The 24,805-nt window shown below is 40.1% G+C and overlaps 1 protein-coding gene across 8 annotated transcripts in view; it reads left to right on the plus strand.

Moving 5' to 3' along the window:
- LOC104589487 (uncharacterized) overlaps positions 1-24,805 on the plus strand; it is a 110,353-nt gene that overhangs the window by 74,511 nt on the left and 11,037 nt on the right. For all 8 annotated transcript variants that reach the window (XM_010247837.3, XM_010247836.3, XM_010247838.3 and 5 more), the window contains 8 exons: positions 4,217-4,316; positions 17,740-17,810; positions 18,953-19,053; positions 19,136-19,239; positions 19,333-19,386; positions 19,562-19,617; positions 19,745-19,783; positions 19,910-20,054. In XM_010247837.3, the coding sequence (XP_010246139.1) occupies positions 4,217-4,316; positions 17,740-17,810; positions 18,953-19,053; positions 19,136-19,239; positions 19,333-19,386; positions 19,562-19,617; positions 19,745-19,783; positions 19,910-20,054 (670 nt within the window). The remainder of the gene's footprint in view (positions 1-4,216; positions 4,317-17,739; positions 17,811-18,952; positions 19,054-19,135; positions 19,240-19,332; positions 19,387-19,561; positions 19,618-19,744; positions 19,784-19,909; positions 20,055-24,805) is intronic.

Raw genomic sequence — 24,805 nt, forward strand, 5'->3', positions numbered from 1 at the left:
CCTCCTTCAGGAATCTCAAGAGCTTCTGACACAGACTTGGGAATAGGATTAGAAGTAACTAAAGAGAGAAAAGAAAAGTATGAAGGAGAAAGCAGACCATAAGAAAGGTGTTTTGAAATGCAGTGTGCAGTGCACTTCCATTTTCTTTTCCTAACAGCAATGGGAACATCAAGATCCGGGAAAGATGGCTCCAAAGGGGTTGAAACAGTACCTGTTGTCTCATCTGTGACTGGAAGTGCATGAGGCTCATTTGTTGTAAGGGAAACAACCTGCTCATTCCTGGATCTTTGCCTTTGATACACCTTGGGATTATGGGTAGGACGAGGAGGTAAAGAGAGAGGAACACTAGGACAAGGAGAATAGAGTGACTGATCCTCCCTTGATTCATTTGAAGAGGACACAGGCTCATCAAGAGACTCAACTGGGACAGGGAGAGGAAGAGCAAACACTTGTGATAAACTCTCCCCCTGTGGACAATGTCCTTCCAGAGAGGAACCATAAAAGGGAAAAAGTTCATCAAAGGTGACATCCATTGAGACATATCGAGTGCCAGTCTTTGGATCAAAACAACAGTAACCCTTTTGTGTAGGGGAATAACCAAGGAAGATACACTTGTGGGCTTTTGGTTCAAATTTATGTCTCTGGGCACATGGAATGTGTAGGAACATGTAAGGCAAACAAAAGGCTCCTTGCAACTTCAATAATATGCCTATTTTTCCTTTCAGCAACTCCATTCTGTTCAGGGGTTCTAACATAGGAACTTTGATGAATAACCCCCATGTCAGAGAGATAGGAGGATAAGTTCTTCTTAAAATATTCTTTTGCATTGTCAGATCTGAAAATTTTAATCATGGTATCAAACTAGGTTAAAACAAATTCATGAAATTGTCTCACAAGTCTTGGAACTTCATCACGAGATTTCATCAGGAATATCCAAGTGAACCGAGAAAAATCATCAATAAACAAGATGAAGTATCTGTAGCCCCCCATAGAGGATAAGTGGTAAGGTCCCCACACATCAGAGTGCACAATATTAAGAGGAAAAGAAAATCTTTTATTGCTCAAAGGGTAATTGTTTCTACAATGCTTTGATAACTGACACGATTCACAATGAAGACTAGACACACTAATTCCCTTGAACAATTCAGGGAATAAATGACTTAAATCAGAAAAAGACAAATGACCCAAACGACAATGACACAACATAATTCAACTGGCAGACTCTGAAGAAATAGAACCAAAAGTAGCATTCCTAGGCTGATCAAAGCATTGTCCCAGAGTATCGAGCAAGTATATTCCATTCGCTTCATGGCCACTCCCAATCACCTCCAAGACTCCAGATCCTAAAAAACACAGTGGAAAGGAAAGAAGGTTACACAACAATTTAATGACTTGGTTAAACTACTTACAGATAACAAATTTGTATTTAATCTAGGTACATGAAGGGTAGATGGTAGGAGTAAGGAATTTGTAGCGTTGACGGTTCCCTTTCTAGGAATAGAGGCAAGAGAACCATCGGCTAAGGTGATTTTATCATGGCCAGGAAGCAAATCATATGAAACAAACAAAGTAGAAAGGTTGGTCATGTGATCAGAAGCACTTGAGTCGATAATCCAAGGGGTCTTAAGATTACCTGAAGTGGTTGCATGATTAGCAGAAGCTCTTATACCTGAGTGAGCAAATGCAGAAGTGGTTGAACTTCCTGAAGGGTTGGAAGATGAAGTTACACCTTCGAGATGACTAATCATCTTTCCAAACTTTTCATACTCAACTTTCATGGCCGCCAACTGTGCACAGACAGACTCAACTTCAGTATCTGGACCAGTGGCTACATTTGCACTCCCTGTCCTTCTACTTTCATGTTTCTTCTGGAACCGAATAGGAACAAGACCGAGATGTAATTTCCAGCACTTGTCTTTGGTGTGCTTTGGCTTCTTGCAGTATTCACATACAACTTCTTTCTTTCCAAAGCCACTAGGAGCCCCCACAACTCCTTTGGGTTTAACCCCCATATTTGCGAAGTGATCACTAGTGCCAACCCCTTGAACCTGTACCAGCCTTCTGCTTTCTTCACTACTGACCAAAGCATATGCTTGTGACATTGAGACACTTTCCTTGGATAAAATATTTTGTTTTGTGATGTCATATTTTGGGTTTAGTCTAGTTAGGAACTCAAACACCCTGTTTCTTTCAACTAATTTCCTATAGGTTTCTGCATCATTGGTAGTGTCCCAAGTTACAGCTTCTATTAGATCAATTTCTTGCCAGAAAGACTTCAAGGTTGAGAAGTATACCGCAAGGGATTTCTCCCCTGTCTTAAATTCTTCACATCACTTCTCAATTTATAGGCTTTGGCTACATTTAGTTTCTGGGAATAGGTTTCTGCAACACTGTCCCAGATTTCCTTTGCTGAGTTCATCCATAGATAATGTTGACTAATCTGTGGCTGCATTGAATTCACAAGCCACCCAATAACGGTGTAATTCTCTTAAATTCCTCTGGGGGAGCCTTCTTGCTCCCGGAGATAAACCCCCACTTTCCTCTGCTACATATATAAATTTTCACAGATTGTGACCATGCCAGATAGTTGGTTCCATCCAGTTTAACCATGGTCACAGTCAACAAAGAATCAGTTGGGGTTCCCAAAGCATGTCCATATTCAGTAACATTCTTGCTCTCAATATCTGAGGAGTCCATCATGTAAATGCTTCAAATAGGGTTTCAATCAACTTCTACTAGTGTATTGAATGTGGATGAACTCAGATTGGGTTAAATCGGCCTCAAACACAGCAACTCACACCCGACAGCTGTGAGAACCAAGCTCGGTAACAGCTCTTTCAAGAAGAAGATGACTTGATTCCGCCTTCAAGAGGTAACCAGCATACCTCCAAACACTGTGTACCCAATTGGAGGACCTTTCTAGTTAGGGATTCTAGGTTCCCAACAATAAGTGCCCCAAAGAGAGCAAAACACAGTCCGCAGTAATTAAAGGGGCCTTTTTATGAACACTGTGTATGCAGTAGAGAATACCCCACTGTCACCAAGTAAGAATCACCTCAGGAGCAGTCCGTATAGGTCCAAGAAGCAACTAAACTGACGTAAGAACTTGCACCACCGAGTCCAAAGAGGTTTCGGCAACTTGACAGTCCAACAGGGTGAGAAAACAACCCAGAAATCTCAGAGTTAAATCAGGTTAACCACAGCCGAACAGTTGATCAAATTTAAAGGCGTTTCGAACACTTCAACTGTCCCCAAAATCAGAAATATAACCCAGGGATAACTGAATGCAACTTACAGTCTTATCTATCTCTGATTTGAGCTCCAAATCAGGCCGAACAGTCCTTCTCTTTGATTCTTCCTAGTCACCGAACCACTCTCCAAGTGATTAGAGTCTTGGGCACCCTCGAATGACCTCCAAGAATCAGGCGAACAAGTTGAAACTTCCAGCCCTAGAACACGCTCATGCAGTCGGCTAGACTATATCCACATGAGAGCCACGCCAAGTTCAGGCCTGCTCTGATACCAAGTTGAAAAACAGCCCTTCGAAGTATGGGACTGTATAGGATTAGATGGAAAAATCAAAAAGGAGTAAAACAACTGAAAAGATTGGTAGAAGATGAAGAGAGAGCTGGCGGCAAAGAGGGTTAGAGAATGAGAGGTTCGAACTAATCTCTCCTTCTAACACTCTAACACTATTTCATTAAGTTAATTTTTGAATAATTAAAAGGGAGGCCCTTGGTTGGGCAAGAAATTAAAAAAAAAACATAGCATAGAAGAGGATGGGCCCGGAATAAGGCCCATTACAGAAAAGAACATAAATATAACATAGAATAACAGCCTATGGGCCATTCGGCTCATCTTCTCTACAGTAAATTAGTTAAAGCTTGAAGAAATTGATTTGTCAAGAATAATGCCTATTTTTCATGTTCTAAATTACATCAAATCTTTAAAATATATGAATTGGAGAAATAATTTCTTTTCATTCCATTTGATGACCTGGTTGAAAGGTTTGTAAATAGTTCTACATTGTATCTAGCTGGACACTTTTTTATCCAACATAATGTATACAATAGATGTAATGTATATGTAGGTAACTTTTGTTGTCAACGCTATGTGCATCTGCCTGATTTTCCTTGGACTAGTTTCTTTTAGAGTTTACAGATAAACTTTTCATGTTCATTTTCTTCACTTATTTGCAAAAACTATCAACTTTCAGTGCAGGAAGCATTGGAAGAAGTTATAGAGGTGAATTCCAACGTTGGCAACTCTTCCCTGGAATATGTGAAGAGAAACCAGTCTTAGCAAATCAGTTTTCTGTGAGTTTGATTGTTACATTTTGAAGATGTAGTATGTTTTGGAGATCAATAACAAAGTTCTATGCTATTTTTGGAAGTTTCAAATAATAATTATTACATAATACAATTAACTTTGGAACTTTGGACATGCCACAACCCAAAACCATTGGAGCACTCTTAAGTTGTCATTTCAGATCAAAGATGTTCTAGTTTATGGAAAGCAACATGGTTTGTTCACAAATCAGAGTTTCATTTGAATCAGTGATCATTGGTAGATGCATCTTTTTAACTTGTTATATATATTTATATATATAACATGGTAAGTGTGGATGTGCTTTGTACATGGCAATTCTAGATGATGATAATTGTGAGCTTAGGAGTTGTATTCGAAGTAGTAGAGAAGAGAAGAAGACCTCTGAAATGCTGTAAATGTCGAACTGAATAGCTCAGTCGACAATACTGTTATTTATATTAGAATGTAGTACAATGATACAAGGAATTACTGGAATGCCCCTGATTAGTGATGGGACACCCAGACAACTTAAAACATTAAACAGGCTTAGGCCCATTAACACAGGCCCAGTACAGGATAACTTAAACTTTAGTATAGGCTAATAAGAACTCTTATCAGCCGAAAACTCATACATAAAGAGACTTCACTCCAACAATAATGATAGTAATAATGTATCTAAAATTTTCTATAAAATTCATGTATTTTTTACTTTTTTGCTTTTCATTATTAATCGGATGCAGATTGCAAAATCCGAATCCAATTATGTAAGCACCTCATATTAGGTTGCAAAAGTTTTAGGATTGTTAACAGGTGTAATATATGTACTGTTCACAGACTTAGTACCCGCAGGGGTATTTTTGTAATTCTGTAGACATATTGTTATGTAGGGCCAGAATGGTATAAATGCAAAGCTTCACTCGACTGAAGCTAAGTTTTGTTGAGGCCTTAACTTAGTTGCCTCTTATTCTTCTTCCTCTTCTTCTTCCTTCTTCTTTTCTCCTTTTTTCTTCTTCTTCTTGGCCTCCTGCTCAACATGGTATCAGAGCAGGTTCGTCCAGGCCTAGAAAACAACTAACTGAGGTTTCTCTCCTCTGCTGCGAAGGAGCTATAGTACTGATGCTCGAAGACAAGGAAGAGGAAGCTTTTCTAGTGCTGCGGTTAGTCTTCACTGTCGAGTAGGGCTCTGCTACAAGTATGCTAACTGTTCAACTTCCTAGCATAGAAAAAGGGTTCGGCTACATGTTTTTTGCTGGTAACTGGGTTGCTTCGGCTAAGAGGACTGTAGAAATCCATCCCAGATGTTCGAAGGAAGGCTCTGACCTGAAGGGGAGTTCGATTTCATGACTGAACTGCCTATTGCAATCTAACCTGAAGGGAAGTTCGAGTTCATGACTGATGACTGTGCTGCCTATTGCTGGTACTGAGATTTTTTTTTTTATTTCTTCCTGTTTATGGCTTCTTGCACGACTGTTAATGTTCCAGAATCTGAGTAGGGACTGTTCCCCTTCCTCCGATTGTATGTTGCCCTAGTTTGCACTCTAAGGGGCTGTTGATGAACCCTAGAACTTGAGTGACTGTTCGGCTGCCCTGGAAAGTGGATATCAGCCGATTAGGTGTGGTGAATCACCATTCGTATTGCTGCTCCTACTGTGCCTTTTTTTTTTGGGCTGAGAAGCTGTATCAAAGTTGTGAACTGTACGTCTTTCAGACTTGGTTACACTGCATGTGCAGTTCGTATAGTGTTTTTTGTGAACTCCTACACAGTGTAGGTGATAACCCCTAGTACTGCAGTTACAGTGTTTGTGTTTGGTTCTCTGTGAAACTGAAAATCAGCAAGTGTCTAATTGTGGACTGTAACAGCTCTGTAAGGCAGTGTACCTGTGTTTTTTGAGTACTTCTAAACCTAGAATCATGAATAAGGAAAGATTGTGGTGCTCTAATTGTCAGAGGCCCCGACACACCAAAGATACTTGTTGGGATCTCCATGGGAAACCAAAGTGGATTCAGGATTTACCTAAGAAGCAAGGCTCAGATGTAATTAGAGACCCAGGCAACAAGGTACCAAGAAACACCACATGGAAAATATGGTTTCTCGGAAGAATCAGCCCTCCACTTCTACTGTGCCTCAAACACCACATAGCCAACACAGCTACTCTGGATCAGACCCAAGGGAGGATATTGTAAACTTCACCACCTCTTTTGCATCCATATCAGGTAATTCTGCCACTGCTTTCCAATGTGCCTCACACAACCTTGACTCTCAATGGATCATCAATTCTGGAGCGTCAAAACACATTACTGGTATGTCCTCTTACTTTCAAACTTATCACCCTCTTTCCGGAAGAGATAAAGTGAGACTAGCTGATGGATCATACACTTCCATAGCTGGTCAAGGAACTCTCTCTCTTTCCCTCGGCCTTACTCTTTCTGATGTTCTTCATGTTCCAAAATTCCCTATGAATTTGTTCTCAGTCAGTAGTATTACAAATTCCTTGAACTGTTCTGTGACTTTTTTCCCTACCTATTGTGTGATTCAGGATCTGGCCTCGGGGAGGACGATTGGTTGGGGTCGTATGGTTGATGGACTCTACATGCTGGAGAATACGGCTGGCCTTCATTTGTCTTTTGAAACCTTGAAATTGGTTTTCCCAGAACTGTGTAAGTCAATGTTTGTTTCTAATTTTTCCTATCAAACATGTCAGTTGAGCAAACATTGTAGAACTCAATTCCCTCAAAGAAATAGTAAATTTGAGTTTCCTTTTCACATTGTGCATTCTGATGTGTGGGGCCCTGTTACTTTACCTTCTGAGAGTGGCTACAAGTACTTCATTACCTTCATTAACGATTATTCCAGATACACTTGGGTATATCCAATGCGAACCCGTGAGGAAGTACCAAAAATTATCCAAGATTTTCAGCGGATGGTCTTCACCCAATTTCAGACCGAGATTCAAATATTCCAGTCAGACAATGCAAAAGAGTTTTTTCATAGTGACCTCACGGAGTTCTTTGCTTCACATGGCTCTCTTCAACGGAGCTCTTGTGCCCGTACGCCACAACAAAATGGTGTGGCTGAACGGAAGAACCGACACCTCCTTGAAGTGGCACGGGGTTTACTACTCCACATGAATGTTCCCAAACGATTTTGGCTTGAGGCTGTTCTTTTTCTACATATCTCATTAACCGAATGCCCTCTCGTTGGTTAGAGTACAAAGCCCCACATCAGCTTCTCTTTCCTAAGGCCCCTCTTCTTTCTATCCCTCCTCGTGTTTTTGGTTGTCGGTGCTTTGTCCAAAACCTATCTCCCACCCGGGGGAAATTGGACTCTCGTGCTATCTTGTGTATATTTCTTGGCTACTCATTTTCTCAGAAAGGGTATCGTTGCTTTGATCCTGTTTCTCGGAGATTCTATGTCTCCATGGATGTTACCTTCTTTGAAGATGAGCCCTTCTTTCCTGTTTCTCCTCAGGGGGAGTGTAGGCATGAGGAGAAACTGGTTCAGCTTCCTCCTCTTCCTAATCCTTCTCCTTTTCCCCCTTCTCTTCCTAATCCTCCACCTTTCCGTGTTTTTTCTCGTCGTCATAAAGGCCAACCAAGTTCAAGAGCTGTGGAGAATCCAGAAGCTGTACCTCAAGTGCCATCAAACTCCTCGGGGGAAGATCATACCCTCTCAGGTAAATTGACTCCCAATGATAGTCCTGACCTCCCTATTGCTAATGATCTTGACCTTTCTATTGCTCACAGGAAAGGTGTTAGGTTGTGCACCACAAAACACCCCATTTCCAACTTTGTCTCCTATGAAAACATCTCACCTTCATTTCGTGCCTTCTTTACCTCCATTGACAGTATCCTATTCCCAAGAATGCGGCAGAAGCTCTCTCAGTACCAGGATGGACAAATGCCTTGAAGGAAGAAATTGATGCTCTTCATAAGAATGGCACGTGGGAACTTGTTGATCTCCCTAAGGGTAAGGTTCCAGTTGGATGTAAATGGGTGTTCACAGTTAAGCATGGGGCTGATGGAACTGTGTAGAGGTATAAAGCTCGTTTAGTGGCAAAGGGTTTTACTCAAGTATATGGAGTTGATTATGCGGAAACCTTTGCCCCTGTTGCCAAAATGAACTCTATTAGAGTACTTTTCTCTCTTGCTGCCAATCTGAATTGGGATCTACATCAGCTCGATATCAAGAATGCCTTCTTGAATGGTGACCTTGAAGAGGAAGTTTATATGGCTCAACCCCCCGGTTTTTTGGCTCAAGGAAGTGAACAAAAAGTGTGCAAGTTAAAGAAGTCTTTATATGGGCTAAAGCAATCACCAAGAGCTTGGTTTAGAAGATTTCATAATGCAGTTCAGCAGAGGGGATACAAGCAATGTCAGTCAGATCACACACTGTTTGTAAAAAGGGTAGAAGGTAAAATGGCTGCCCTAATAGTATATGTGGATGACATAATTGTTACTGGTGACTGGGAGGATGAAATTCAAAGTTTGAAGGACTTCCTTGCCACTCAGTTCGAAGTGAAAGATCTAGGACCTGCCAAATACTTCCTTGGAATTGAGGTTGCCCGATCAAAAAAGGGTATCTTCATCTCCCAAAGGAAATATGTCCTAGACTTGCTTAAGGACACTAAAAAGATTGGGGTTAAACCAGCTGACTCTCCCATTGACCCCAACCATAAGTTAAGTGACAGTCAAGGTGAACCTCTTAAGGATGTGAAGCAATTTCAGAGGCTTGTAGGAAGATTGTTGTACCTCTCTATGACTCGTCCAAACATATCATATGTTGTTGGTGTCCTCGGCCAGTTCATGCATGCATCTATGTCCACCCATCTTGAAGCAACAGAGAGAGTACTTCGGTATCTTAAGAAGTTCCCGGGTGCTGGTTTATTATTCCAGAAACATGGACACTTGAGGGTTGAAATTTACACAGATGCGGATTGGGCTGGATCCCAAAGTGACAGGTCTACTAGTGGTTACATGACCCCTTGGATCATCGACTCAGGTAATCATGCAACCACTTCAGGTAATCTTAAGACCCCTTGGATCATCGACTCAGGTGCTTCTGATCACATGACCAACCTTTCTACTTTGTTTGTTTCATATGATTTGCTCCCCGGTCGTGATAAAATCACCTTAGCCGATGACTCTCTTGCCTCTATTTCTGGCAAGGGAACCGTCAAGGCTACAGACTCCTTACTCCTACCTTCCACTTCATGTACCTCGATTAAATACAAATTTGTTATTTGTAAGTAGCTTAATTAAGTCATTAAATTGTTGTGTAACCTTCTTTCCTTCTCACTATGTTTTTCAGGATCTGTAGTCTCGGAAAGTGGTTGGGAGTGGCCATGAAGCGAATGGAATATACTTGCTCGATACTCCTGGACAATGCCTTGATCAGCGTAGGAATGCTGCTTTTGGTTCTACCTCTTCAGAGTCTGCCAGTGGAATTATGTCGAGTCATTGTCGTTTGGGTCATTTGCCTTTTTCTGCTTTAAGTCATCTATTCCCTGAATTGCTCAAGGGAATTAGTGCGAGTCTTAATTGTGAATCATGTCAGTTATCAAAACATTGTAGAAACAATTACCCTTTGAGCAATAAAAGATCTTTTCCTTTTAATATTGTGCACTCTGATGTGTGGGGGCCTTACCACTTATCCTCTATGGGGGCTACAAATACTTCATCCTGTTTATTGATGATTTTTCTCGATTCACTTGGATATTCCTAATGAAATCTCGTGATGAAGTTCCAAGACTTGTGAGGCAATTTCATGAATATGTTTTAACCCAGTTTGATACCAGGATTAAAATTTTCAGATCTGACAATGCAAAAGACTATTTTGAGAAGAACTTATCCTCGTATCACTCTGACATGGGGGTTATTCATCAAAGTTCCTGTGTTAGAACCCCTGAACAGAATGGAGTTGCTGAAAGGAAAAATAGACATGTTGTTTAAGTTGCAAGGAGCCTTTTGTTTGCCTCACATGTTCCTATAAGATTTTGGGGTGATGTTGTTCTCACTGCTACCTACCTCATAAACCGTATGCCATTTTGGGTTCTAGGGTTTAAATCCCCCTCCAGTCTTCTTCATCCAGACAAGGATCTCTTTCTTATTCCTCTTCGTGTGTTTGGCTGCACCTGTTATGTACACATTCCAAGTGCCCAGAGACATAAATTTGAACCAAAAGTCCACAAGTGTATCTTCCTTAGTTATTCCCCCACACAGAAGGGTTATTGTTGTTTTGATCCAAAGACTGGCACTCGATATGTCTCAATGGATGTCACCTTTGATGAATTTTCTCCTTTTTATGGTTCCTCTTAGGAAGGACATTGTCTACAGGGGGAGAGATTGTCACAAGTGTTTGCTCTTCCTCTCCCTGTCCCAGTTGAGTCTCATGATGAGCCTGTGTCCTCTCCAAATGAATCAAGGGAGGATCAGTCACTCCATTCTCCTTGTCCTATTGTTCCTATCTCTTTACCTCCTCGTCTTACCCACAATCCTTAGGTGTATCAAAGGTAAAGATCCAGGAATGAGCAAGTTGTTTCCCTTCTAACAAGTGAGCCTCATGCCCTTCCAATCACAGATGAGACAACAGGTGCTGTTTCAACCCCTTCGGAACCATCTTTCCCGGATCTTGATGTTCCCATTGCTGTTAGGAAAGGAAAAAGGAAGTGCACTGCACACTGTATTTCAAAACACCTTTCTTATGGTCTGCTTTCTCCTTCATACTTTTCTTATCTCTCTTAAGTTGCTTCTAATCTTATTCCCAAGTCTGTGTCAGAAGCTCTTGAGATTTCAGAATGGAGAGATGCCATGAAATCTGAAATGGATGCCCTACACAAGAATGATACTTGGGAAGTGGTGGATTTGCCTGAAGGGAAGGATTCGGTTGGTTGCAAGTGGGTCTTTACCATTAAATACTGGGCTGATGGGACTATTGAGAGGTACAAGGCCAGGCTATTTGCAAAAGGCTACACACAGACGTATGGGATTGACTATCTGGAGACCTTTGCACCTGTTGCTAAGATGACATCTGTGAGGATTCTCTTATCTCTGGCAGCTCACTTTGACTGGCCCCTTTATCAGTTGGATGTAAAGAATGCATTTCTGAATGGTGACTTACATAAGGAGGTTTATATGTCTCTCCCTCCAGGAATGTACGGAAGTGATATGCAAGAAAAGGTATGCAAATTGAAGAAGTCTCTTTATGGCCTCAAACAGTCTCCTAGAGCATGGTTTGAGAGATTTAGAGCAGCACTTGTTAACTTCGGCTATGCTCAGACACAGTCTGATCATACTCTTTTTGTGAAGAGTAGTGAATCTCTGGCAGTATATGTCATTGTGTATGTTGATGATATTGTTGTAACTGGTAATGATGCTTTAGGAATTCGTGCTCTTAAGTCTTTCCTTCGTACAAAATTTGAGATTAAGGACCTGGGGGAGTTGAGATACTTCCTTGGCATAGAAGTTGCTAGATCCAAGGATGGGATCCTTATCTCCCAAAGGAAGTATGGGTGCTAGACCAGCTGCAACTCCTATTGATATGAGTAACGAACTTTCTGCTTCAGATGGAACATTGTTGGAAGACAAAGGGGTCTTTCAGAGACTTTTTGGGAAACTCCTGTACCTGTGCATGACTCGGCCAGATATTGCATATGCTGTCAATTGTTTTTGCCAGTTCATGCATTCTCCCCGAGATACTCATTTGGCAGCCGCAGAACGAATTCTGTGTTATTTGAAAGGCTCTCCGGGAAAAGGAATTTTGTTTACCATGCATGGTCATATGAAACTTGAATCCTATACTGATGCTGACTGGGCTGGAAATATTGATGACAGAGGATCTACTTCAGGGTATTGCAGTTTGGTGGCTGGTAATGTTGTCTCTTGGAGGAGCAAGAAACAATCAGTTGTGGTTCGATCCTCAGCAGAAGCAGAATATAGAGCCATGGCACATGGAGCCTCTGAACTGTTGTGGCTAAGGTCATTGATGGAGGAACTTGGGATTGAGTATGACAAGCCAATGATGTTGTATTGTGATAATCAGGCTACCATTAACATTGCCCACAACCCAGTACAACATGATAGAACTAAGCATATTGAGGTTGATAGACACTTTATTCGAGAAAGAGTCTCTTCGGGTGAAGTGTGTCTTCCCTTCATCACTTCTGAAGGACAATTGGCAAATTTTCTCACCAAGGGCATTCCCAAGGCAAGGCTTCAGCATGACACTAGCAAGCTGGGCATGATTAACATCTATGCTCAGCTTGATGGGGAGTGTAGAGAAGATGGGCCGAATGGCCCATAGGCTGTTATTCTATGTTATATTTATGTTTTTTTCTGTAATGGGCCTTATTCTGGGCCCATCCTCTTCTATGTTGTGTTTTTGTAATTTCTTGCCCAACCAAGGGCCTCTCTTGTAATTATTCAAGAATCAACTTAATAAAATTGTATTAGAGTGTTAGAGGGGGAAATTAGTTTGAACCTCTCATCCTCTAACCCTCCTTGCCGCCAACTCTCTCTCTCCATCTTCACCAATCTTTTCAGTTGTTTGCCTTTTTTGGTTTTTCATCTAATCTTACACAGTCCCATACTTCGAAGGGCTGTTTTTCAACTGGATCTTTGGAGAGTGCATGAACTGGCTGACAACATGTACAGCATAAGCAATATCTGGTCGAGTGAGAGACAGATATATCAACTTCCCTACCAGCTTTTGGTATCTCTCTTTATCAAGGTAGTCCTCTCCTACTAATTCCTGTAGACCATGGTTCTGTTCTATTGGAGCATCTACTGGCCTACACCCCATCATACCTGTCTCTTCTAGGAGGTCAAGGACATACTTTCGCTGACATATATAGATGCCTTCTTTTGACCTAGCAACTTCAATCCCAAGGAAGTATCTCAGATGACCCAAGTCTTTGATCTCAAACTCAGAAGCCAAGAACTCCTTTAATCTTTTTATCTCTTCCAGATCATCCCCAGTAATCACCATATCATCCACATAGACAATGAGTGCTCTAAGTTTGCTATTTTGTTTCCTTAGGAACAAGGTATGATCTGCCCCACTTTGAGTGTACCCCACTTTCTTCATTGCCCCACAAAGCTTTTGAAACCAAGCCCGAGGAGATTGCTTAAAACCATATAATGATTTTCACAGTTTACACACTTTCCTATCAAAAACATAACCTGGTGGAGGATCCATGAATACCTCTTCATGTAGATTGTGCTACTACTCTTAGATGTAGCATGGTTAGCCCAAGTGTTGGGTGGACCACACAAATCATAACAGAAATTAACTGTGTGCCCCTCTAAGCCACAATGTGTACATTTTCTTTGAGCATTACTCCTTCATTTTCCACGGCCTCCCCCTAACTCTCGGCCTCTAGTCCGGCCACTAGCCCGGTTAAACATGTGTCCACCACGGTTTCTTGGAGGGCCACTGCTGCCACCACCACTTCTACTTCCACGGCCACTCCCTTTAGTCACTACCAAACCAAATCTATCAGAGAAGGAAGAATGTTCCACCGGCTCGATGGATGTCCTCTTAAGACGGGCAAAAACTTCTTCAAGTGAGGGGAGAGCTGATCCCCCCAATATTTGTGCTCTGACAGGCTCATACTCAGCCTTCAAGCCCACAAGGAACCTAGTCACATCAAGCTGTTCACGTTGCTGTTGTTGGATCTGGACATTTGATGTTAGAGGGTGATACACATTTAGCTCATTGCGGTTGTTCCTCAAACTTGCATAATACTCTTCTAAGCTTTGACTTCCTTGCTTCAAATTGAAGTACTCTTGGTATAACTGATATACCCTAGTTGGTATAGATATGTCAGCCACCACAACACAACCATCACCACACCACTGTTGTCGTGGACATCAGCAGTCTACTACTCTTCTTTCAGCACACATGCGAGCAAGAAAACAACGGAACATGACTGATATGTGTATCAGTTTCACCCAGCACCACAACAACTAACTTTTGAAGCACAAAAAATTAGCATTCACAGTCCATTTCTGAACACACGACAGCAGTGTCCATACCTGTATACGTCCAGCCTCTTCGTACACTGAATAGAGGGTCTAGTATACCACTTCAACGACCACCACAGCACCGGCCAGAGGCATTCTCACCTCCAGGCCCTCAAAACGGCAACTCCTTTTCAGCCCTTTATTGAGTCTTCAATCAGGTCAGTTGTAGGATGATGAAACCTACTGTGAAGCTAGCGGCGAACCCAGGAAGAAGACAACAGCAAGAAAACACGAGACCTTATTGCTTTGATACCATGTGAATAAACCCTAGTTGATTCTAGGTCAAAGTAGAGAAGAAGAAAGAAGAAAGAAAAGAGAAAGAAGAAGAAGAGTGTTCGGCCAGACTAGAAGAGAGAATGTGAAAAAATCACTTTCCTAGCCGACCCACTTGAATTTTATTCATAAAACTTAGAGTTACAAGAAAGACAATTTTGTCCCTCATAGAAGATGGGACACATAACTTAAACTCAGATACAATTTCACTTTCAAGACGATACACCAGAATGACCAAAATACCCTTGACTCGAGCATTCTAACAATAGTCATCAAAGACATAAGTTTGAGCCTAAAACACACAAATGTGTCTTTTTGGGATATGCCTCCACACAGAAGGGATATTGTTGTTTTGATCCAGTTCGTGGCACTCGCTTTGTTTCCAGAGATGTCACATTTGCAGAGTCAGTTCCTTTCTTTGGCACTTCTCCTGAGGGGGGGCATTCAGAGGGGTTGTTTACATTGTCACCATCTGCTCCTCTTCCAATTCCCATTAAATCTTCTATGGAGTCTCCTCCAATCGAGTCCTCTATTGGCTTTTCTTCTCATGTTCCTGCTCCCCCTCCTTCTGTTGCTCATCCTCCCACATTTCCTTCCCATCCTATTATCCAAAGGTGGTACTAGAGACAAAGACTCAGAGACTTGCAAGTTGTTTCCACGTCTTCAGATGTGTCTCTTGCTCCTCCCATCGCTACTGAGGTAATAGGTCAGCCCTCTTCTATTATTTTGGATACGTTCCCTGACCTTGATCTCCTTATTGCCCTTCGCAAAGGCAAACGGAAATGTACAACTCATTGCATTTCCAAACACATGTCCTACAACCTTCTTTCCCCTTCCTACTATTCCTTCCTTGCCTCTGTTTCCACATATGTAACTCCCAGATCTGTTCCAGAAGCCTTGTCCAAATTAGAATGGAGGGATGCTATGATGACTAAACTAGATGCTTTGCATAAGAACAATACCTGGGAAATTGTGGATTTGCCTGACGAAAAGGAACCGGTTGGCTATAAGTGGGTGTTCACTATTAAGTATCATTCTGATGGTATTGTTAAGAGATATAAGGCCCATTTGGTTGCTAAAGGGTATACTCAGATGTATGGTATTGACTACCCGGAAACTTTTGCCTTAGTAGCCAAGATGATTTCAGTTCGAGTTTTGCTATCTTTAGCTACTACTTTTGATTGGCCTCTTCATCAGTTTGATGTAAAGAATGCTTTCTTGAACGGGGACCTACATGAAGAGGTCTATATGTCTTTACTTCCAGGGGTGTATGGGAAGGAGATGCAAGGAAAGGTCTGTAAAATGAAGAAGTCCTTTTATGGCCTTAAACAATCTCCTTGTGCCTGGTTTGATAGATTTTGGGCTGCTCTTGTTGCTTTTGGGTACACACAGACTCAGTCGGAACATACCTTGTTTGTTAAGAGGAGAGATTCCATAGTGACCCTTCTAATTGTCTGTGTTGATGATATTGTGGTTACTGGTAATGACACCCAAGAAGTTGTTCACCTCAAAAGTTTTCTTAACACTGAGTTTGAAGTTAAAGACTTGGGGGAATTCAGATATTTCTTGGGAATTGAAGTTGCCAGATCTAAGGATGGTCTCTTCATTTATCAACGGAAGTATGTTCTTGATCTTCTTGCAGATATTGGTAAATTGGGTGCTCGACTTGCTTCTACTCCTATAGACCTAAATCATAGGTTGTCAGCTACTGAGGGTGAACTATTGCCTGATAAGGGAGTGTTCCAGAGACTAGTTGGGAACTTATTATACCTTTGTATGACTCGGCCAGATATTTTCCTATGCAGTTAGTCTAATTAGCCAGTTTATGCATTCTCCTAGAGATACACATTTAGCAGTTGTTGAGAGGGTTCTGTGCTACCTAAAGGGACTCCAGGGAAAGGTATCTTGTTTGCTAAGCATGGACACATGAAGCTAGAAGCATACACTGATGTTGATTGGGCCGGATGTATTGATGATAGGAGGTCCACTTCAGGTTATTGTGCTATGGTAGTAGGGAACATTGTATCATGGAGGAGTAAGAATCAGTCTGTAGTGGCAAGATCCTCAGTTGAAGCGGAGTACAGGGCAATGGCACATGGAGTTTCTGAACTTTTGTGGTTGAGATCACTTTTAGAAGAACTGGGTATAGATTGTGAGAAGCCAATGATGTTATATTGTGACAACCAGGCTGCTATCAACATTGCACATAATCCTGTTCAACATGACAGAACTAAGCACATTGAAGTTGACAGGCATTTTATACGAGAGAGAAAGCTGGTTCACTTTATAAGCAAGTTGGGCATGATTGATATCTATGCTCAGCTTGAGGGGGAGTGTAGAGAGACTGTGCCGAATGGACCCTAGTCCTTTAGTGTCATTCTTATTAGTTTCTTCTTGTTATGTTTTCTTATTGGGCCTTCTTTCTTTATGGGCCTTTGGCTTCTGTTTTGTTTTTAAGTGTTTTTGCTGATGTGGATGCCTACTTAAGGGCCTCCTTGTAAATTATGTAACTTAAGTAAGTTTAATAAAAAGATTAGAGTAGGGTAAAGAGAAGATTATTGAACTCCTCCTTTCTTTCTCCTTTCTTCATTTTTCCTTCTTCTTCTTGCTGTCTTCGTCTTCTTCCTTCCATCTTTCTGCTCTAATCTAAATATTTCTGTTAATTTTATTGGTCTAAATCACATCTCCTTGCACAATTGAAGGATTAAGAAAAAGTAAAAGGGAAAAGAAGAGAAAAAGAACTTATGAGCAAAAACAATAGGGTTTTAAACCTTTCATTCACATTTTATATGATAAGATAAATATTCATGTACCCCTATCATAATAATATAAAATTACTGCACAGTACCCTTTAACACATTGGTGACCAAATATAATTGCTTTTCAATAAATACATAAGCAGTAAGTTATCTCAGCTTGAATCATTCTTTGCGTCTTTACTTTGTTTATTTCTATATTGTGATTGAACTCTACATTTTCTCCACACTTTTACATACACTTTATACTAATTATGTGTTAGATCTCTATATTGAACTTGTTTGTCCTTCTCTAAAACTCTTCTTTCTTTCTTGTTAATTGTGGTAGATATACTCTTAACATGGTATCGGAGCAGTGATCCACTCTTTGTTTCTTATCTAGGCCTTTGTTTCACGTGAAAATGGAAAAAGTTTTTCTACTGTATTGTGCCCAAAGAACCCAGAATTGCAGATGTAAGCCTCTACTTTTTGTTATTACTTGTCAGGACTTTGGCATCGTGTTAATCAAAAACTGATATGGTTTGGGGGGAAACTTAAGATGGTTTGCTCTGGGGTGGTCTGATAAAAGCTGAGGTGGCCAAACTGAATGATCTACTGGCTGTATTTCAATAGATAAAATAACTACTAGTAAATATTTGAGATGTAGTTATCTCACCAACTTGAATTTTGTAGAGAACACTGATGTGGACCCACAGCTGTGGTCCCCACTGTGTTCGTAGGACAGTATGTGCAATTATTTGTTTCAGTCATGTTAGTGTTAGTTGGTGGTCAGCATGTTATTTCAGTTGTTATTTATTTCAGTTTGTTATTTGCTTTATTTGTCATGTAAGTATTAAGGGCAGATCTGTCCTTTCCTCTATGTACTGAACATAACCTATAAATACTAAGAGAGTGGTGGCGGCAGATCAATTTAGAATCTGTCCCTCCTTTCAAACCTTTGTGTTCTCCTGTTCTTCTCCTCTCTTTTCTTCTTTTCCTTACTTTTCTTTTACCTTTCCTAATCTGAAATCCATTAGGATTCAAGGCTGATTGTAGTCTTGATCGCCTACTAATTTGAGCAATTAAGGAGCTCACGACCTCCTTAATAACTTATTCACTAAAAGACAAGCAATAAATCATTCAGTTCAACCAGTTCAGCTGTTAGCAAACGGCCTCTTAGGCTCTATTATAATATAATGCAATGCTAAAAATCTATGACACTGAGCTTCTTATGGCTTGAACACAATCATTCACCATGGCCATGCATACCCCAGGACCAAACACCTAAGGTGTTGTCATTTATATGCTTATTAATGGTCATACTTATCTCCAAGCATGCATATGTACACACAAAAATATGCAGTATATATTTTAGGGCTTAGGCTTGGTTTCATTGCCATAGGCCATAACCAATCAACACAAGATAAAGTTTAGATTTTGAGCCTAAACTCTAACCTAGCCCTAGGTAAAATTTCAGCCCAAAATCAATGTAAAAAAACCAAGTTGGAGTAATTAGATTTGGATTCAGACTGCCACAATTTGATATTTATGTTTGGAAGTCTGATGCAATGGAAATGACAATAAATGACACTGAAAAAATATACATGGTTATGCAGGGAGAGTAACATTTCAGGGATTGGATCCTGGGACTGGAACCTGAATGGACAAAGTTCTACATATCATGCACTGTTTCCTAGATCTTGGACAGTATATGACGGTTTGTGGACTTGCCATACCTTATCTCCACTACCATAGATCATGATCTTTATATATTAAAAACCCCTTTCTTCTCAATCCAGGTGAACCTGATCCAGAACTTAGAATAGTTTGCCGTCAGATTTCACCATTTATTCCTCATAATTATAAGGAGAGCAGTTTTCCTGTAGCAGTATTTACATTCACGGTATCAAAAAGCCTTCGAAGAACTTGCTGTAAGATTCTATTACCAGCAATTTGATATTAAGCTGTTGCTTTACACTTTCTTTTCTCTCTCTAGTTATTCAATTCAGGAGAGACTGCTGCAGATATCACCTTGCTTTTCACATGGACTGTAAGTTATGATTGTTTAGATTGCATATTCTATTCAATTTAAGCTTTTGCTTGTAAGCATTTATGCTTTCCTTTCAATTGCAGCATATCTTTAGTCATACTGCAACTCTTACCTGTATTCTTTGAAATCTCATATAGTCCTGTAAATTATTCCTTCCTTTTTGTCATCTTCTCAGAATTCTGTTGGTGGTGACTCTGGATTTTCTGGTTATCACTTCAATTCAAAGATGAAGTATGAATACCTCTAAGAGTTGTAAACATTAGCACTATTTTTACATTTCACAGATTCCATTCCTATTTTTTTTGTATGTTTGAAATTTTTTCTAATATATATATAAATATATTTTGTCATTCCATAGGGTGAAGAATGGCGTGCATGGTGTACTTCTACATCACAAGCAAGTGTGCTTTCCTCCATATGGAGGAAAAAATTTCCAAATTCTTGGTTTCACCAAAGTATTTTTATGTACATTATATAATTGGTTTGGTTTGTGATTTCTAATGCTATTTATATGCACATTCAGGACTGCTGATGGACAACCTCCAGTAACATATGCCATAGCAGCCGAAGAAAGTTCTGATATTCATGTCTCTGAGTGTCCATGCTTCATTATATCTGGAAATTCCCAGGGTATAACAGCCAAAGACATGTGGCATGAAATTAAAGAGGTCAGTGATTATCTTTTTGTACACATTCATGACACAGAAAGCAGTTCCCCATTCTATTTTCATTCTTTATTTCACTGTGAAACGTATTTATTTGGACTTTCTTGGTTTACTTGGTGATACAATAATTAAACATGGATATTTGGTTGTAACAAGGACAAGTCTTTTTGACAAACTACATTTGATGATTAAGTAGAAGAGAAGAGGAAAAGAACAAATGAAAGAAAAAATGGGTATGTTAGCCCTTGTGGTTGGCCCACCATATTCTATTTATACTTTCTGTTAAAAGACAAGAAAATTACAACTTGCCCCTCTTTAGTAATGCAATCTGTCATACAGTGATCTAGTATGGAAGAGGAATGAGAGAGAGGACAGCGAACAGAACTGAGAAAGAATGTGAATGGGTAAGTGACGGTGGTGACTTCACAGACTGTTTCTTTCACCTCCAAGTTGCAAAATTTCCTCCGACAAAGGTGCAGTAACCAGTAGTGGACCTCCTATCATCAATAAAACCAACCCAATCAACATCAAGCTGTCCTTCCACCTCAGTGTGACCTTGCTTAGTAAAAAGGAGACCCTTACTTGGGTGTCTTTTCTAGTAGGATAGTACTCTCTTGGCTTCCTTGAAGTGAGAGGGTCTAAGTAAGTTCATATACTGACTCAGTACACTCAGAACAAAAGCAATATCTAGTCTAGTTGTGTATAGATATAACAGCCTTCCAATAAGCCTCTAATACTGATGAAATCTGAAATTGTCTCACCCTTACAGTTTCCAAGTTTTTGATCCATAGGAGTATTAACTAGTTTACATCCCAATTTCCCAATGTCCTTCAACAGGCGAAGGATATACTTTCCTTTGGGAGATAAAAATACCCTTGTCAAATCAAGCAACTTCAATACAAAAGAAATATTTTGGAGGACCAAGATCTTTAGCCTCGAACTTGAATCAAAGGAGCAAGTGGTTGCTGTTTTTACAAAAGGTGTGTCTACCCTACGTCATGAAAAGTTATGTAACAAGTTGGCTATGCATGATATTTACAAACCCAACTTGAGGGTGAGTGTTGTGATGGGTGTTTTTGAAATGTGTCAATGATGCAAGGGAGGTTTCATGTAATTTCTTCTACTTCAAGGACTACCCTATAAATATTTTATTTTATAATATAATAGGGTACAGTGGGAGCTGCCACTTACCCGTCAGGTTTCTTTCTCTAAGTTTGACTTCTCTCTTCCTTCCCTCTTCTCTTCTCCTTCCTTCACTAAGGCTTTCTTAACAGATTACAAGTATTTTTATCTCTTATGGATCATTCCCTATGATCACCATATCATCCACATATACTATAAATATTGTGTTCATATCATTATACCTCTTTATGAAAAAAGTAGAGGACAATAGGACCCAAATGGTGTTAAGATTAGCTACTGATGCAAATGTCTCCTTCTAATCAATGCCCTCCTTCTATGTAAACGCTTTTGCCACAAGCCTGGCCTTATACCTTTTTATTGAACCATCCACCTTATGTTTCATAATGAACACCCCTTACACCCCACAGTGCTCTTTCCTTCTGGTAGATCTACTAATTCCTAAGTCTTGGTTTTCACAAAGGCCCTCATTTCTTCATTCATTGACTCTCTCCATTTAGGGTCGGATACAGCATTAAAGTATCTGGTGGGAACATGGACAAAAGAAAGAGAAGACAAAGGCTTAGCTCCTTTTATTGTTCAAGATCAATATCACCAACATCAGCCCCTTTTCCAGCATCCAGAATACTAGTGGAATCAGTTGGAGTCTCACCATATTCACGTAAATAGCTAAAACTAGGAGGATCAGGGGAAGATGGAAGACTAGAAGTCAAGAATTGCATAAAGGAGGAGACGAAGAATCCTCTTCCACCCTACTAGCCTCTCCCTAAAGAGGATCTTTGGGAGATTGAAATGATGACTGATGCTCAAAGAAAACTACATCCTTGGTGACAAACTTTGTCTTGGTGATGGGATCATAAAACTTATATCCCTTTTGTGTAGGAGAATATCCCATAAAGACACCATGAATCTTGGATCCAACTTTGTTTTCTTAGGATCCTTGACATGACTGAAACAGACAACCAAAAACTCTGAGGAAGGAGGAAAACATCTTAAGTAGGACAAAGAACAGAATATGGAATTCTCATGCCCAATACCCTAGGTGGCATTTGATTTATCAAATATAAGGTTGTCAAAACTGCTTATGATCAATACTTCTTGGGCGCCTTGTGTGAAAAAAGTAAGGTTTGAGATGTCTTTAATAAGTGTTTGTTCTTGCACTCAACAACTCCATTTTGTTGAGTTCTAGCACAAGATATTTGGTGCAAAACACCTACTTCTTCCATAAACATGTTCAAGGAGCTTTCAAAATACTCAACAATATTATTTGAGTGAAACTACTTAACCTTTTTGCCAAACTATGTCTCAACCACTTTGTAGAATATCAATTTTATTTATGGTACTTTATCACGACCTTTTAACAAGTAGATCCACATGCATGTAGAATAATGATCTATGAAATTGATAAAATATCAAAAGCCATCTATAGAAGTGTTGAGTTAGGCCGATTTCAAGTTATTGGGCCCAATCATTTATTTTTTATTTTTAAGTTGTTAAGTTATGGCTTTAGGCTCATTAGTTTATGTTTTTAAGTTGTGACTGTTCAGCTACTTAAAGTAGCCGCCCTACTAAGGGAATTCTTGTAATCTTCCATTCTTTTATTTTAAGTATATAAATCAAAGAGGGGTTGGCGGCCAGATCTATTCAATTCTGGCTTCATCCCACTCTCTTTCTTCTTCTCTCTCTTTCTCTCTTGCTGAAACCTTTCAATGTCTTCTACTTTTCTTCACAAAGTATACATCAGAATTAGCTATCAGCAACTTCTACTTGGTATCAGAGCGAGACGAAGGTTTCTTGATCTGCTCTATCATGCAGCCCTCATGGTGATATGAGAGGCTGATCGAAGATCTTAGGTAAGCCAGTTTTTGGATGTTTTGGTGGATTTGTTTTGCCTTGTAGCTGGTCTAGGGTTTCCCATCAAATTCAAGAAGAATTGGAGAAAGGGAGAGAGTCCTATTTTTGTAGGACTCTTCAATTTTGACCTAGGAAGTGGCGCCCTAATTTTTTAGGGTTCCTTGGAGTTTTTTGAAGAGGGCGGTTCAAGTCCTACCTTTTTTGGAGGTCTCTGGAGAGAGTGACTGCCTCTTCTCTTTCTTCTCCCATCCCACAGAAAAGGAATCTTTTGTGGAAGGATCATCTGGGGTACCAGAAGGATGTTTGTGGTACCAGAAGCTATTGAGAGAATACTTGCATATCTGAAAAAGCACCCTGGAAGAGGCATTCTTTTCTCAAATTATGAGAATCTGAAGCTAGAATCCTATACAGATGCAGACTAGGCAGGATGCTTAGATGAAAGGAGGTCTACATCAGGAGTGTGTACCTTTGTAGGTGGAAACTTGATCTCCTAGAAGAGTAAGAAGCAAGCGGTTGTGGAAAGGTCAAGTGTAGAGGCTGAGTATAGATCCATGGCTCATGGTGTCTCAGAACTTCTTTGGGTTAGATCTCTTTTGAGTGAGATTGGGGTGAAAGTAGAGGAATCTACGATGTTATACTGTGACAGTCAGGCTACAATCAATATTACCCACAATCCAATTCAGCACGATAGGAAAAAAAAATTGAAGTTGATAGACACTTTATAAGAGAAAGGGTAATAACCAGAGAAGTTTGTTTACCTTATGTCTCTTCAGAGTTGCAACTAGCTGATGTTCTCACTAAAGGGGTGGCAAAGAACAAGCTTGAACATGATCTACACAAGTTGGGAATGTGTGACATTTACTCCCAACTTGAGGGGGAGTGTTGAAGATTAATTAGTTTTATGATGTTTTTCTGAGTAGATGTTTTATGTTAGCTGTTAGATAGGAGGTGGGGACCACAGTAGTTATGTGAGTCCAAATTTTATTATGTTTTTGAGTATTATATATGCTGTTTTATGTTTTTCCGCCCTATAAGTGCATAGTTGTCTTTGTACTGTTCTATTATTTTAGTATAAATAATAAGTGAAGGGGGCGACCAGATTATTGCTCTCTTTTCTTTTCAACTTCTCTTCTTCTCCTTCTCTCTTCCTTCTCTCTTCAAGAAACTACTTTTCTTTTATATTTTTTAATTCAGCAGATTTCTACTTGAACAAATCTCTATGTGTGTTAGTGCAATGGTTGGGTTGCTCCATTGTAACCTGGATGACCAGGGTTCAAATCTTGGAAACAGCCTCTCTGTATGTGCAGGGGTAAGGCTGCATACATCTGTCCCTCCCCAGAGCCCGCATTGGTGGGAGGGCTTCATGCACTGTGCTGCCTTTAGTTATGCACAAATCTACTTCCATTTCAGAAATGGACTAGACAAGTCAAGAAGCCCATATTTGGGTTTTGGAATCTGTTCTGTTAGACCTTTTAATTCTGTCAACTCTCATCAGGCCAGATAGGGCCAACTTTTAGTTTGTTAGGCCTCTGATTTCTGCTGGAATTATTTCTGGGGACCTGTACATAATAGGTTCTGTTTGACTGATCTATCTTTGGTTCAGACCCAAACAGAAATGCAAGTACGCATTCATGCACACACATCAGCTATCAAACTGGTCTGTCTTTCACAGAGAAATATCTTTTCCACATATTTTATCTGCAGTTTGTCTCTTTCCTTACTTTTAATGATAAATACTCCAGTAAATCTACCCATGCATA

This window comes from Nelumbo nucifera, chromosome 5 (genome assembly GCF_055504915.1).
Source record: "Nelumbo nucifera cultivar China Antique chromosome 5, China Antique-T2T, whole genome shotgun sequence".
NCBI lineage: Eukaryota > Viridiplantae > Streptophyta > Magnoliopsida > Proteales > Nelumbonaceae > Nelumbo > Nelumbo nucifera.